Genomic DNA, 14,575 nt, shown 5'->3' on the forward strand with positions numbered 1-14,575 from the left:
ATAACAACCAGCAGGATCCAAGCCTATCCTGGGCACGTCAAGCTCTTCCAAAACACCAGGAACTTGGAAGTCAGAAACCGCCTCAGGATGCCTTTTGGTCCCAAACGACTCCATCCATCACACCTACAATTAACACACCCGCTGCACCAGCAGCCAGGCTGCGATGCCGGGCACAAAGCCCACCGGCAGCACTGGTACCTGCCTGGCCATGCACAGGAGCAGATCCCAGACTGCAGCACTGCTCTGTGTCGAGCCAAAGCATCGGACCCCGGGTAAGAAACCCACAGCCTCAGCACGTCCCTCCTCGGAGCTCGCTGGCTCGGGGAGGTGAGCAGCAGCATTGCATCAGCTCCTGAAGGCTTTGACGTGCTGTGCCTTGATGGGGAAACAGCTCCAGCTAAGCTGCACAGGGCAGCAGTTTTGTGGCTCTGCTGCTGCTGCTGCTGCTCAGCTGCACGCAGCCCAACTCCCCAGGGCCAGGCTTGGATGCTGCCTCCCAGGAAACGCTGCATGAGAGACCCTTAACATATCACAGCCAGGAGGGAAGCCTTCATCCCCTTCCATTGCCACACTCGGCCCCTCTGCCACCCAATTCTCCCCACCAGTACACCCAGACAAGGAGGGAAGCAACAGACCCCCCCACCCACCCAGGAGGGCAACACGGAGGTGCCTGGTCCCCGAAAACATGGACTGAGGGGATGCTCACCCCCCCCCCCCCCCCAGGTCCTCTGTGCTTGGAACGCCTGCAATGGGCCTCAACACATATTTTGGCCAAGTGCTGCTGGGAAGAGTGGTCAATACCAGTCTGTCCCAGTCCCCAAAGGGCCCCAACTCAGTCTGTGGTAGGAGAGGATGCTCTTGACTTTGTCCTTGTGCACCTTTGGGTTTTTTCCTCCATACTCTTCCTTTTGCTGTTGAAGAGGCTCAGTAATTTTCCTCAGACCCTGATATTACTGATCCTATCTCCTGCCAGCCCTTGGTATGTATTTTATTTATTATTTTAGGATGACTGGACAGGCTTATCACAAAGTCCATAAATTACATCCCCACCGCACACAACCACCCCCCGTCAAACCGGCGATGAGCTTGTCTGAACCCCAAAGTGCTGTGGAATGGAATCAAGAATATTCTGGAAGCAATTTGGGCTGGTTTGCACGCCCTGCAGCGCACACCGGGGTGCCCTGGTACAAACACTCTCCCAGGTACCTGGATCCAGCCCCCTTTGCTGGCATCCCCATGAGAGATGTGGGATCCCTAAGCAAAGGAGCTGGGTATGGGTTGGATGCGGGGTAGGGGATGCGCTGCCTGCCCTGCCTGTTCCCTGCCAAGAGGCAGGGCTGTCCAGGACCTACAATCTGGTGCTGTCTATCAGGGCCAAGCAGGAGATGGACACCACCTTTCAGGTCTCCATCTGTCCTTGCAGGCTTTGCTGTCGCACCAGCCTGTCCTTCATCCACCCCAAATCTCCCAAAGCAAAGAGGACACGCTCCCCCAGCACAGGTACAGCGACAGGGGACGGTCCCAGCCTTACATGCAGCTCCCCAAAAAGGCAGGGGACAGAGCAGGCAGAGCCCCAGCTCCCCTGCAAGCACCCCGGCAGCCAGCCAGGCTGGCGAGGGAGGGTTTGTAGAGAGAGAAGGCCAAGGTAGAATTAACATATCGCTGGCTCTTCAAAAGCATCAAAGGGAGATAATGGTCTGAGAGAGGATTTGAAGCGACAGCCTTGTTACAAGCAATAAACCAGGCAGCTCGCTTGCAGCAGGGCTGTGCAGAAGGTATGGAGAATTACAAAGGCTGAGATGATAATTGCGATGAAAGTCATGTCCACGATGCTGCAAAACGATGGACTAATGAGCACTGGGGCCCCCCTAAAAGCACAGACGTGCACATGTGTGTGCACAGGCACGCGTTTAGCAGCTGGGGCAAGAGCAAAACGGGGCTTGAGGTGCTCCTGTGAACCCATGGCCATGAGGGAACCTATAGGCACACATGAACGCTTGCAGAGATGCACCTGCATGAGTGCTGCAGAAGAGAGGAAAACCCGAGGTGGGGGATGTATCGAGGAACGTGGTGGAGTTTAACAATCATATTCTTTATAGTCTTTATGAGATTATCCCAGGAGAAGACAGGAGGTAAATGGAGGAAATCCAAGTGAGCCACTGCCTTGACCAAGGCAGACTTCCCCAGGTTAGCAATTAGAACACAGACCTGCTAGTGATTAACAAGGCAGCACTGAATGCAGCCCTCTAAACCAGGCAGCGGCTCCAGTGTGCTCTGCCAAAGGGAGGGACAGAGGCTGCTTAATTCACCCATGTTCAGGAGTTGCAGTTTCTGATGGAGTCCCCCTCAGGCACAATGTCTTGACAAACAAAACTCTCCTTGAAAAATAGCTGTAAAGGGAATTTAATCTGCTTTCGCCTTATTAAAGTTGGGATTTGGGTTTTTTTTTAGTGCTTTCCAGCACAAGAGAAACTGAATGAAAGTGGAAATAGCAAAACGACAAGATAGAGTCAAATGCAAACAGGAACCTGATAGAGTGAAGAGTGACCCCGGCGCTGTGCATTGCAGATACTGTCATCAGAGCCCTTGCAGTTATTGCAGGAGGACCTCTCAAACCTGAGCATCTCAGCACTCAGGAAAGAGACAGGATGGGATGTGGCAGTGCAGGGGATGGTTCCCATCAGACCTGGGCTCCTGAAGGGGCTTCAGGGAGTCACCCAGCCCAGACCCCACCGTGCAAAGGGTACCAAGAGGCTTGCTTTGCTTGTCTTTCAGGCAGAGACTTGGGGTTTATGACACCTCTCTCCAGTCCCTAGCACAAAGATGCTCTGATGGCATCAGATGGCTTGTGACAGTGAGCCACTGGCAGGTATCACCGACAGACCCCTGGTACCCTGCATCATCCCTTATCTGCACACACCCCCCAGCCTGCTCTCCAAGAGAGGTTCATCAGTTCTCCATCGGTGACCATGGCCTTGACCTACAACACCCAGGTGATATTAGAGCACAAGCGCTTTTGAATGGCCATGGATTTATGCTCCTGACCCTTCCCTTCCTGATGTTAATACAAAGCAAATCAACAACACCTGCTCCTAGCAGAGCACCCCCAAGTAGCTCTGCTGAGGAGCATCCGTGCTTGGGTGTTCAGAATCCCCCTTCTGTGGCCTCCAAGGTCAAGGTCTCTGTGCCATCACTGCCCCATACCCTGCAGCAACCAGAGCAGGAAGCAGCCATGCATCCCAGCACAGGGACCAGGATCCCCTCCCACCTCCATCCCGCTGCTGGGGCACGGGAAGAACAGCCAAGGTGCAGGGCCAAAGGTTTTGGGGGGAAAGCAGGGGAAGCAGGCAGAAGTTGGGCAGATCAGATTGCAGAGTAGCTATGGCAACGGCACGGCGTAGGTGGACCAGCACAATAGGGACGTGCAAGGTAAACCCGGCAGCGAGCAGGCAGCGAGCATCCATCCGCTCCCCACTGCACTCAGCCAGGGACAGCACCAGGGTCTGGACCCCTCCAAGAGCTTTGGGGTGACCTCCACCCTCCGTCAGGTGCCTCCAAGCCGAGGAAGCTCATCCCTGATGGCAAGTCCCTGAGAAACCCCATGACAAGAGTGAGGAAGGATGGATCCCCTGGAGAAGGAGGCACATTTGGGTTAAGAACAGCAGGAAACCGAGTGCCGGGGCAGGGATGGATGCACACGGTCACATCCCCGCATCCGTGTGTGCCGGAGAGGCCGGAGTACACACGGGCAGCAGCACTGGCACTGTGCTCCTGGGAACCACGGTGAGGAACTGGGAGCACTGGGAGCCCAAGCGCAGCCAGGGAAGCGCGCCAGGTGCATCCCACCTGCTGCCGGGATGGAGTTGGATCCGGTTCCTCGTGGGTGTGCAATGGACATGTCCCTGCTGGACTACACCACAGGCTCATCAATCCCCTCCCCAGGGCTGCCGTCGCTGTCATCAACACGGCCGTATTTATTATCCACTTGTCAGGAAGTGGGGTGACCCCCGGACCTTTGACTGACTCCCAGCTCCTGAGAACCTGATTCCCAGCCAAACCATGGATCAGGTCTCTTTTAATCAGCCCGGAATCGTTCCCAGGAGGGGAGAAATAAGAGAATCAAATTGAGACAGCTCTGGCTGCTCCCAGACACACACACACGCTCCTTCATGTTACTCCTGACAGGCACACACGCTCTCCTCCACCATTACAGCACTTTGTGATGGTTCACAACACGCTCCACCTCTGGAGACCAAGATGAGACCCTGGGAAGCGCAATGAAGGACCCTGCTTCTCGTTCCCACCGCCCCAGCGAGCTCCCACCAACCGGTTCACTTCGGGCATCGTTCACAAGCCTCCGTCACCACTGGTTTGGCAAAAGCAGAGGGTCCAGGTACCCCGTGCCTATGGGGGGGACCCCCAGCCCAGTCAAGCACCCCACGAGAACAAGACAATGCCAACCTCACACCATGGGGATTGCAGGGACACTCTGTTAAGCCAAGGGCCAGGGTGGGCTCAGACCCGGGTGGGTCCTCATGGTGCTGGCAGGACCCCCACGGGAAGGATGCTCGGCCAAGTGAGCTGGAGGTGAGACAAGATCCCACTGGGTGCAGGGATGCTGCATGCCCAGGCCACCATCTGCCCCTCTCCGTCTGCCCCCACACACAGCCCGAGAAGGGCAGAGGGGACCGGTGTCCCCTGCAGAAGGACAGGGACAAGGGTGACAATGCAGGGGTGCCCTGGGAAGATGGGGACTGCGCAGTGGGCTTGGCACGGGCACCGCGGGGGGCTTTGCATGGCTCCACGTGCACCGGGAGGAGCAGGGTGAGGCCCCCCCACACCAGCTCCTGCACCGAAGGGTAATGCAGGGACGATGGAACCCACAGACTGCCACCAGCTCCATGCTGCGGACTTGGACGTGGGGGGAACCCCGCGAAGGGGAAATGGGGTGAACTGGGGGTATGGGGGGGCTGGAAAAACAGGGGGGACTGAGCGCCGCGGCCAAGGTAAGGGCACGATCCGGAGCACCGGCTGGTGATGGGAATGGCAGAGGGGAACACCGGGATGTCGGGGGAGACGGAAGCGGACGTTTGGGAAGGGGGTGCTGGGATGGGTGGGAGCGACCCCAGGGTACGTGGGCAAGGGGAGGGCGGGGGGGAGGCGGGCCCCGGGATGCAGGAGGGGACCGCGACACCGGAGGGATGCGCCGCGCCCGCCCCGCCGGCCCCGGTACCTGCGGCAGGTGAGATCCGCAGCGCCGGCGGGGCGCGCTCGGCCCCGCTCGGCTCTGATCGGCTCCGCTCGGCTCTGATCGGCTCCGCTCGGATCACATCGGCAACGCGGGCCGCGGAGGGAGGGGTGGGGGGGTGTGTGAAGAGCGGGCGGGCGGTGCCGAGCGGAGTCGCCACCTCCCGCCGCTGTCGGCCCTGCGCGCCTGCCCTGATAGGGGGGCGCGGTCACCATGGCAACCGCGACTCCACCTGCCGCCCCCTGCAGCAGCGCCGGGCCGCCGCGAGGGGGAGCGCGCTCCCGGAGGGGGGGCAAAGGGGCGGGGCAGGGTGATGGGGGGTAATGGGGGGGGCAATGGGGCGCGATGGGGCGCGATGGGGTACAATAGGGATGCATTGGGGCAGGGGCGGGTGATGGGGTGCAATGGGGCGCGATGGGGCGCAATGGGGTACAATAGGGATGCATTGGGGCAGGGGCGGGTGATGGGGTGCAATGGGGGGCAAGGGGGTGCGATGGGGTACAATAGGGATGCATTGGGGCAGGGGCGGGTGATGGGGTGCAATGGGGGGGCAATGGGGTACAATAAGGATGCATTGGGGCAGGGGTGGGTGATGGGGTGCAATGGGGGGGCAATGGGGTACAATGGGGTACAATAAGGATGCATTGGGGCAGGGGTGGGTGATGGGGTGCAATGGGGGGGCAATGGGGTACAATGGGGTACAATAAGGATGCATTGGGGCAGGGGCGGGTGATGGGGTGCAATGCGGGGGCAAGGGGGTGCGATGGGGTACAATAGGGATGCATTGGGGCAGGGGCGGGTGATGGGGTGCAATGGGGGGGCAATGGGGTACAATGGGGTACAATAAGGATGCATTGGGGCAGGGGGCAATGGGGTACGATGGGGTACAATAAGGATGCATTGGGGCAGGGGCGGGTGATGGGGTGCAATGGGGGGGGCAATGGGGTACAATAAGGATGCATTGGGGCAGGGGCGGGTGATGGGGTGCAATGGGGCAAGGGTGGGTGCTAGGGTGCAGGGGGTGCAATGGGGCGGGTGGTGCGATGGGGTGCAATGGGATGGGGTGGGTGCTGGGGTGTAATGGAGTGCAATGGGGGTGAAATGGGCAAAGGTAAGTGCTGGGGGGAATTGGGGGTACAATGGGCAGGGGTAGGTGCTGGAGGTGCATGCATCCATTCACACCCCCCATAAATCACTGCTGTAGCACAGGGTGCCCGAATGCCACTGGCACAGCCTCATCAATCCCCCACGGTCCTGGGACCCTGAGTTCTCCGTGAGTTCTCCCTTCCTATGAAGCGGGGAAGCAGCCAAGACGCACGCTTCCCTCAGGGAAACTGAGGCACGGAGCCACCTGCAGCAAAGCAGCATCTCCCCAGCCTGTTGCACCCTGCCTGCATCCCCATTGCATCCTGCCTGCATCCCCATTGCATCCCTGCCTGCACCCCTGTTGCATCCCTGCCTGCGCTGGTGAGGCAGGACAGAGCAAGGGCCTGGCTCTGTGGGCTCATCCATCTGCACTGGTTGGTATTTATTGATTCCAAAGTCAGATTTGTTCTGTGCAGCTGCAGATCTGCTGCTGTCAGGCAGCCACCAACATGTTCCCACTCGGCTCCAGCCTTTCCCTATTATTTTGTTCCCGCAGCAGAGCTGGACAAGCTAAAATCTGAGCTTTTATGTACTTCCCTGTAGCCCTGAATGAGGCACGTTTCTGCTCCAGCTCCGCTGCAGTATTTAAACCCACACTGCAGCTTAGGAGCTGCAGGGCACCCGAGCAGACAGGGCTGAATGATGTTTTACCTGCTTACAGGGAAAGGAGGGGGTGTAATCCCTTCTTTTCTGGGATTTATCACTTATCTGCACTAAAACCATGTTGTCCTGGGTGGTACATACCCTCTGAGCCCCATCCCAAACGCACATCCAATAGGAATGTGGGCATTAGTAGGAAGCAGGGAGGGGTGATGGGGTTACCTCTTTGAACCATCATCTAATTATTTTTTTTAGATGCTATTAACTTTATATATATATATAAGCATAATGAGATAGAGATACAGGTATATAGATGCATAGGTGTATAAGTATATAGGTATATGGATATATAGGTATATGGGATAGATACATAGGCATATGGGTATATAGACATATAGGTATATGGGATAGATACATGGGCATATAGAGATATAGGTATATGGGATACATAGGTATATAGATATATAGGTATATGGGTATATAGGTATATAGATATATAGGTATATGTGCATTCAGTATCGGGTACCACAGGGTGGCCCCATCCAAACCGTGCATCCCAGAGCACACTGATAAGAATCCCAGCCGTGCCATCCCTCTCCTTCTAGATTTCCCCTTCCCAGGGTAGGATTCCCCCCCTCCAAAGCAGCCTCAAAGCCCAGGAGCCAACGTGCTCCGTCAGCCACCTCATCCCAATTCCCATGCCCCTCTTTATTGTTAACGTTCCCATTTAACGCCTTCTCCCATCTGGGTTTTAAGCAAGCTCGCTGCCTCCTTGGACTTCTCCGCAGCTTTGCTAGCGGTCTGTTGGGTGTTGGTACAATGATTTCCCTGTGTTCCTTTCCCCCCCCCTGCTCTGTTATATATACATACGATTAAAATTAATATTGCTTTCCCTTCCCAATGCCTCAGCACGGGAACGCTGGCGTTTTGCTGCAGGCTTTGCTGCGCTGAAAGGGATGTTGACATTCCTGAAACGCTTCTTTTCACCTCTCATTTTGGCAAACGCATTGGAAATTACACATAAAACCCCAACAAAACAGCAAAGCCTGCTCGGAAATACCTGCCAGGCTCCCCTAGAAGAGCAAAGCAAGCTTCAAACGGTATAGGAAGGCCCAGAGTGTTGCATCCCAATGTCATTTAAAGGTTGGCCCCTGGGGTTTCCAGTGTTTTCTAGTTGCATTTTTCTCCCTGTTATTATTTACCACCCACAGGGAAAATGAGAGGAAAAAGGAAAGGAAACAAAAAAAAAAATAGAGAAGAAGAATGGGATTTGGGTGTTTTCTTTCCCCACCGGTTGCAAAGAAGTGATGCTTGTGGCTGGGCTGATGGATGGAGTTGAGCCCTTAGCATCATGCCCAGGGCAGGGGGATGAAGCCAACCTGGACCCACAGCCCTGAGCAAGGGGCTCCAGGGATACAAGATCATTCCAGAATCCAACCCATTTGCCTTTGACCTGCTAAAACTCCCCCAAAGCTCAGACCCTGAGTCAACAGGAGCTGGGTTTTTCTCCTTGTAGCTGCTGATATTAAAAACTACCCAAAACAGTCTTGAAATCATTGCAATAACAGGGGAAAGATTTCTGGTTATTTACTGAGAAATGTCACTCGGGTTGGAAATGTCACCACCAGCCAACAGCCTGCCACCAAAACAGGGATGCTGCGCTGCTGAGGATCTCTTTTTAGCAAGGAGAGGGGCTGCAGAATGGGGACACCCCCCTCAGTGCACCCCAACACCGAGGAGACAGCGATGCCGATGCCTCGGCATGCAGGGTTTTCCTTACAAAGCCGGTTTCTTTGTGGGATTCAGCGCCTGCATCCCACCGGGAGGTGTCTAGTTGGGGATGATATAAGATCTTTCTTTCCAGGCACTTCCTCCAGCAGCTCTGTGCTCACCCTCTCCTGTGCCTCCTCATGGAAGTGCCAGTTTAGGTGGGGATTTATCACTGCCCCAACAGCATCGCTGCCGCATCACTGGTACCCAGACCAGGATGGGCTCCCCAGCACCCTGGGATGCTGCCTAGCCCAGGGGTGCACCCCTAGCCATGGGGACCACTCAACCCTTGGGCTCTGCTGCTTTCAGCAGGGGTGCCCAGACACATCCTGCTCCAAAGACCAGCAGGTCCTTGGGGTGGGATTGACTCCATGGGGACCTGGTAACCAAAGGATGTGGATGCTAAATCCTGGCACGTGTCACCCATCCCCATCCCACACTGCACAGCAGCACATGCTGAGGTAGAGCAACAGCTCCTCACTGCCTCATCCTGCCCCATAGCCCCTCCTGAGCTCAGCAGCCCCTCAGCACCTTGTGGGGCAGTCAGGAGGGAGATATCTGCCCCAAGAGCTGCACTGACCCCCCAGCTCAGAAAGCATCCATCCTGTCTCTGGTGCTGCACCAGTATCTTCAGTTTTGGGGGGTTCATAGCACAGAGGAGAGCCAGGCATGCAGCAGCACTTGCAAACACCAGCCCATGGGTCCAGCTGCCCCTTTCCGGGTGAGTTTGGGGTCTGCAGCCATCACCCCCACCCCTCTGCATGGAGAAACACCCCTCTCCTCCCCATTATTGCTGCCAGCCAGTGGGATTGAATCCACTCGCATGGCTGGATGAATCTGCCTGGGAGCCCTCCAGCCCTGGGGAGGGATGGAGGTGCTCCCCAGTAGGGCTGAGGGATGCTCCCCAAAAGGGCTGGAGGATGCTTCTCCCCAAGGATAGAGGATGCTCTTCCTCAGACCTGGGGGATGCTCCCCCTCAGGCTACTGCAAGCAGCCACCCATTTCATGCACCATCCAAACCCCCATTGAGCCTCTTCTCCCGCAGCCAGCCCCAAAGGGTGAGATGTGGTCCCCATCCCCTCCAGCCCCAAGAAGACGCCCCGTACCTGGTCCCGCATACGTTCCTGCTGCCCCCGGAGCGCCAGTGCATGCTGTGGGTACTTGTTCTTCAGGTGGTCCATGAATGCATCCCTCTTGCGCTCCATCTCCGACTTCTGGAGGCCGGTGAGGGCCTCCAGGCTCTGGGCAGCGATGACGGTGTGCCGGCGCTCCGAGGTGTGCACCAGCCCTACATTGGAGAAGCGCCGGGTGCCGTTGCCCAGGGTCCGGTATTCCCGCGGGTACTCGGCATCATCGGCCGAGATCATGTGGGTGCTCGTCCTCTCGGGATCTGCACAGGGAGGGGGGAGAGCAGAACAGGGTCAGGACCAGCCCTGGGGCAGCCCCACTGCTATGGGGCAGAGGCGGGGTGCTGAGATTTGGGGATGGGGAGGGGGTTTTAAGCTAGAGGTGAGCAGAGCCTGGATGGGAGCGGGAGCATCCCTCAGTGGGATGGGTTGGGGGGTGCAGGGTTTATGCCCCTGCGATGGCAGCGGGCATGGGGCTGGTGGTGGCAGGAGATGGATGGGGCAGGGGGGGGAGCAGGAGGGATGGAGGGGCTGGGATGCCACCGAGACCACGATGTTCAGACCGAATCATGGCTAAAACAGTGCTGGGTCATGGAAACAGCACAGACAAGACACAGGAGCCAGGCACCGCTCCAGAGCACAGACAGATGAGGGGGGGGACATGGACACATGGACAAACCAAAAAGAAAATGAAAGGGGGGGCCATGGTGAGGGGATGCTGGTGTCTGCCCATCCTGCACTGTGCTGATGCCCATGAGAGCATGCAGGACCCCTATGTCCTCCCTGCCAGGTCCTGCTGGACCCCCTCCATACCATCAGACCCCATCCTGCATCCACTGCTCCCAGCACCCATGGGCACCGAACTCAGCAGCACCACGGCACCCTCTGCTCCATCCCATCCCATCCCATCCCGCTCAGACAGCTCCCCCCATCCCGGGCAGCAGAGCAGGCAGCGAGTGCAGGCAGGGTGCAGGCAGCACAGGGGAAGGGACTCGCCCCTTTGCTAATAATCCATGAGCTGCACGTTGTGGGGTTCCTGGGAAGCTGTGCCCAGCGCCAGCGCTGATGGATGCCTGGAAGTCCCTGCACGCTGCCAGCGCCTGGCACCTCCTGCCTGGCTGCAGGATGGGGCCACCCCACAGCCCATAGCCCCTTGCCCAGACCAAGAAGCCACTTGTGAGGGTCTGATGGCATCGGAACCTTTTGCCCCACAGCCCTGGGCTGGTCCTGGCCGCTGCCACCGTGCCCAACGCTGCCTTTGGCACTTCTAACTAGTTTGGCAAGCCGCAGCAAGCGTACTGCAGGGATTCACCACGTTACAGCTTTCCTTTTTCACTCACCATTTAACCTTGATCCATTATTCATCTCTCTCCTTGTCCTTCTACTCACACCCCCCCCCCCCCCCTTCATTCCAAAGTTCCTGTTAAGCAAATCATAAGCAGGTTTTTCCTTTTCCCTTAATTATTTATCAGCACCACGTATTAGCTTTATATCAACTGATTGTGTTTTTAATGTAGGACAGGACTCTAGCATGTGTTACAGACCTAACTCCTCTGCTCAAGGTCATACAATGGGGTTTGCTACAAGCCAGGCAGGGACATCACGCTCCCAGCAATGCAATGCCATGGGGACATCCTTACCCTTGCCCAATGCCTGAGGACATCCCTTTCCTCCTCTAAAACACAACCGGTCCAGCTCCATCACCAAATGGGACCTCAGCCAGGGGACCATCACCCCCTTACCCAGGAGGTGGAATCTGAGTGAGAGCTGAAGCTCCCGTTCCCTCATCACTTTGCTCAGGTGCCTGCATCACCACATCGTGGTGGCACATCTGCCCCGTGCAAAACACCCCGAGATCATGGAATCCCAGACTGGTTTGGGTTAAAGGGACCTTAAAGCTCCTCCAGCTCCAACCCCTGCCACGGGCAGGGACACCTTCCACTAGAGCAGCTTGCTCCAAGCCCCATCCAACCTGGCCTTGGTTCCCTGCAGCCACCTCCCAAGCGCATCCACCAGCCCTGAGTGTAGCATCCCTGGGCTGAGGCCACATTCCCAGCTCCTTCCCACCCTTCTCCTCCTGCTCCCGATGCCAAGCCATGCATCAGCATGCAGATCTCCGCTCCCTAATTACATGCTCCAAGAGCGGAACGCGCCAGCTCTCTGCCTCTGCCGACTGCTAAAAAGGGTGATTTGAAAAGCCCTGCACAATCTGCACCGGGGTCAGAGCAAAGCTGGAAGCCACTGGGGGTTCTTCCCCTCCCGGCTGTGCTGCATCCGCTCCCACATCCCTCATCAGGCAGCCCATGGTCCATAAACCCCATTAAACTGAGAAGAGGAAAAGCCACCACAGACACACGTGTACCTGTCCCCACGCTGGCCACCTTTTCCCCTTTCAGGTATCCCAGCCCGGAGTGGGAGGAGGCAATTTGATAACAGCCAACAACTGGGATAGGGGGGCTCCTTTGGAAAGGGACCTTAAACCTCACGGGGTCGTGCTTCCCTGGCACTGTGCATGGGGAAAGGACACTGAGTGTAGAATGGTTCGGGTTGGAAGGGATCTTAAAGATCATCTGGTTCCATCCCTCCTAATCCCTCCTGGCTTCACCTCAAGGGGATGATTGCATCCTGCCACCCAAAAGCATAGAATAGAATCACAGAATGGTTTGGGTTGGAAAGGACCTTAAAAATCATCCGGTTCCAACCCCCTGCCAGGGACAGGGACAAATCCTCCCACCAAGTTGTCTCTCTTCCCCCTCCGCAGATCCCATGGAGGGATGCTGGAGCAGTGGTACCCGCTCACAGGCTGCCCCGCTGCCAGCAGCAGCAGATCCCTGCAAAGTGCTTCCAGGGGCTGCTTCCAAGTAGGTCAACGGAGCGGGAGAGCCGGTGGCCGGAGCCCACCCAGGGTCCCCCCTTCAGCCCTGCCCCAGCCCATCCAAGCGGGGTGTCCCCAAGCGCAGGGACCACCCCATCGCTTACCCGCGGGAGCAGGACAGCTTCCATGGCGGCTGGAAAACTGCTTCGGTGGCCCGGCGGAGGCAGCCCCCGGGGCTCCAGGGGCTGGAGGAGACTCCTTGGCCGGGCGCAGGGCTCCCAGCGCAACCAAAATCCCACGGTAAATCCTGGCGAGTCCCTCTCCGAGCAGGCGGAGGTTGAGGGAGCGCGGTTCCCTTTGCCGATTCATTCATCCATCTCCCTTACCTGCCAGCAAAGGGGGTCACCCGGCCCGGGACCACAGCCCCGGCTCCTAGCAGGATGCGGCCAGCGCCTCCATCCCAGGAAAGCAGCAGCACCGGAGGTGCTTTGGGTGATGCTCTTGCAGCTCAAGTAGCGGCTCTCCACCAGCGCCCTGCTCCTTCAAAGGGAGATGGGGATGGGAAAGATCCCTAAAGCCCTGCCCCGTGCTGCGGGTGCTGCCCCACAGGAGCGAGAACAACGGCAGGGTCGGCGGTACGGTCCTCTCTGATCCCCTCCGCCCCCCCCCCCCCCCCCCCCGCAGCAGCTTGGCAGGGCTTTATCAAGAAGAGGATCTTTCAAACACAGTTTATTACTGCAGTTGCATAAATCTTCACGAGGCAGCGAAGCTCAGGCGGGTCGGGAAAGCAGCGGCAGTTACCGGAGCATGAAACGCAGCCCGAGAAAGCGATTGTACAGAAGGGGATGAGGCGAGGGGAAGGAGAGAGCCCGCTCCGAGAGAAAGGGAGGTGAAAGAATAGAAGCCCCCCGGAGCGATGCGGTTCCCCCGCACCCGGCCATTAAGGCAGCGGGGAAGAGCCCTGCGATGCTCTGGGATGCGCTCGCCTTCCTCCCAGAGGCTGCGGCTGCTGCACTGCCAGCCCACTGCCTGCACAGCACCCACGGAGGCTGCCCAGCACCCAGAGCTCTGCTCAGCACTAACCCCTTCCCTGCCGTGCTGCTGCCAGGCACTGGGGACCGGAGGCACGACTGGGAAGTGCATCCATGGCTCTGGATACACTTAACTCCTGTTGTGCCGCACAGCCAAACTCAGTGGGCACCCCGGAAATGAACACCTTTACCCAAACTAGGACCTGGTGGGGTAAAGGGACCTTCAGAGTCATTTGCTGCCCAGGGCATCCCTGATGCTGGCACAGGGATGCTCTGTTTGTGCTCATTTCGGGATGGCCAAGTGCCCTGCGGGGTCTGCCCGTAGCTCCCATCTCACCCCCACAATGGGACCAGCAAACACAGCCCAAAACCACTGCAGCTGCACGTGTGTTGGTGTTCTCCTTTGGAAGCTGTGCCCAGGAGCAGCAATGAGGCAGTGACACACCAGGGGGGACATGAGTGTTCCCCCCCCCACAGCACCACCCAGAGCCAAACGGACCCAGCCATCAGCACTGCTTTACAGAGCCAGGTCTTTTTTAAAATCAACCTGCAGAGGAACACATCCCTGGTTTGAGCTCAGCCTATGGGCTATGGATGCCCCTATCCCATGGGAATGGCAGGTGTGGGACAGACCCATGGCTCATCCCAGCACACGGGTGTTGAAGTGAAGGCATCTGCACACTCTTCCTCATCCCTCACTCAGCGCCGGGTGAGCAATACAAGGAGTGAAAGCTGAAGCATCCCTGCCTTCCTCTTGCTCCTGGGATGATGGAGAGCCAGCACCAAACCGCCTGGGAAAAGCCAGGCAGTGCCAAGGCCACCCATGAGGGACCGCTAA

At 57.7% G+C, this 14,575-nt stretch overlaps 1 protein-coding gene across 15 annotated transcripts in view; it reads right to left on the minus strand.

Annotated features, from left to right (window-relative positions):
- SRCIN1 (SRC kinase signaling inhibitor 1) overlaps positions 1-14,575 on the minus strand; it is a 69,603-nt gene that overhangs the window by 30,583 nt on the left and 24,445 nt on the right. For 12 of the 15 annotated variants that reach the window (XM_061442736.1, XM_061442738.1, XM_061442735.1 and 9 more), the window contains one exon: positions 9,871-10,154. In XM_061442736.1, the coding sequence (XP_061298720.1) occupies positions 9,871-10,154 (284 nt within the window). Of the gene's footprint in view, positions 1-5,233; positions 5,363-9,870; positions 10,155-12,870; positions 13,363-14,575 lie in introns of those variants that run through there. The other 3 variants (XM_061442737.1, XM_061442743.1, XM_061442745.1) reach the window with 2 other exon arrangements.

This window comes from Pezoporus flaviventris, unplaced genomic scaffold, assembly GCF_033815535.1.
Source record: "Pezoporus flaviventris isolate CSIRO_AGI_PZ_B2104156 unplaced genomic scaffold, CSIRO_AGI_Pfla_v1 ptg000252l, whole genome shotgun sequence".
Taxonomy (NCBI): domain Eukaryota; kingdom Metazoa; phylum Chordata; class Aves; order Psittaciformes; family Psittacidae; genus Pezoporus; species Pezoporus flaviventris.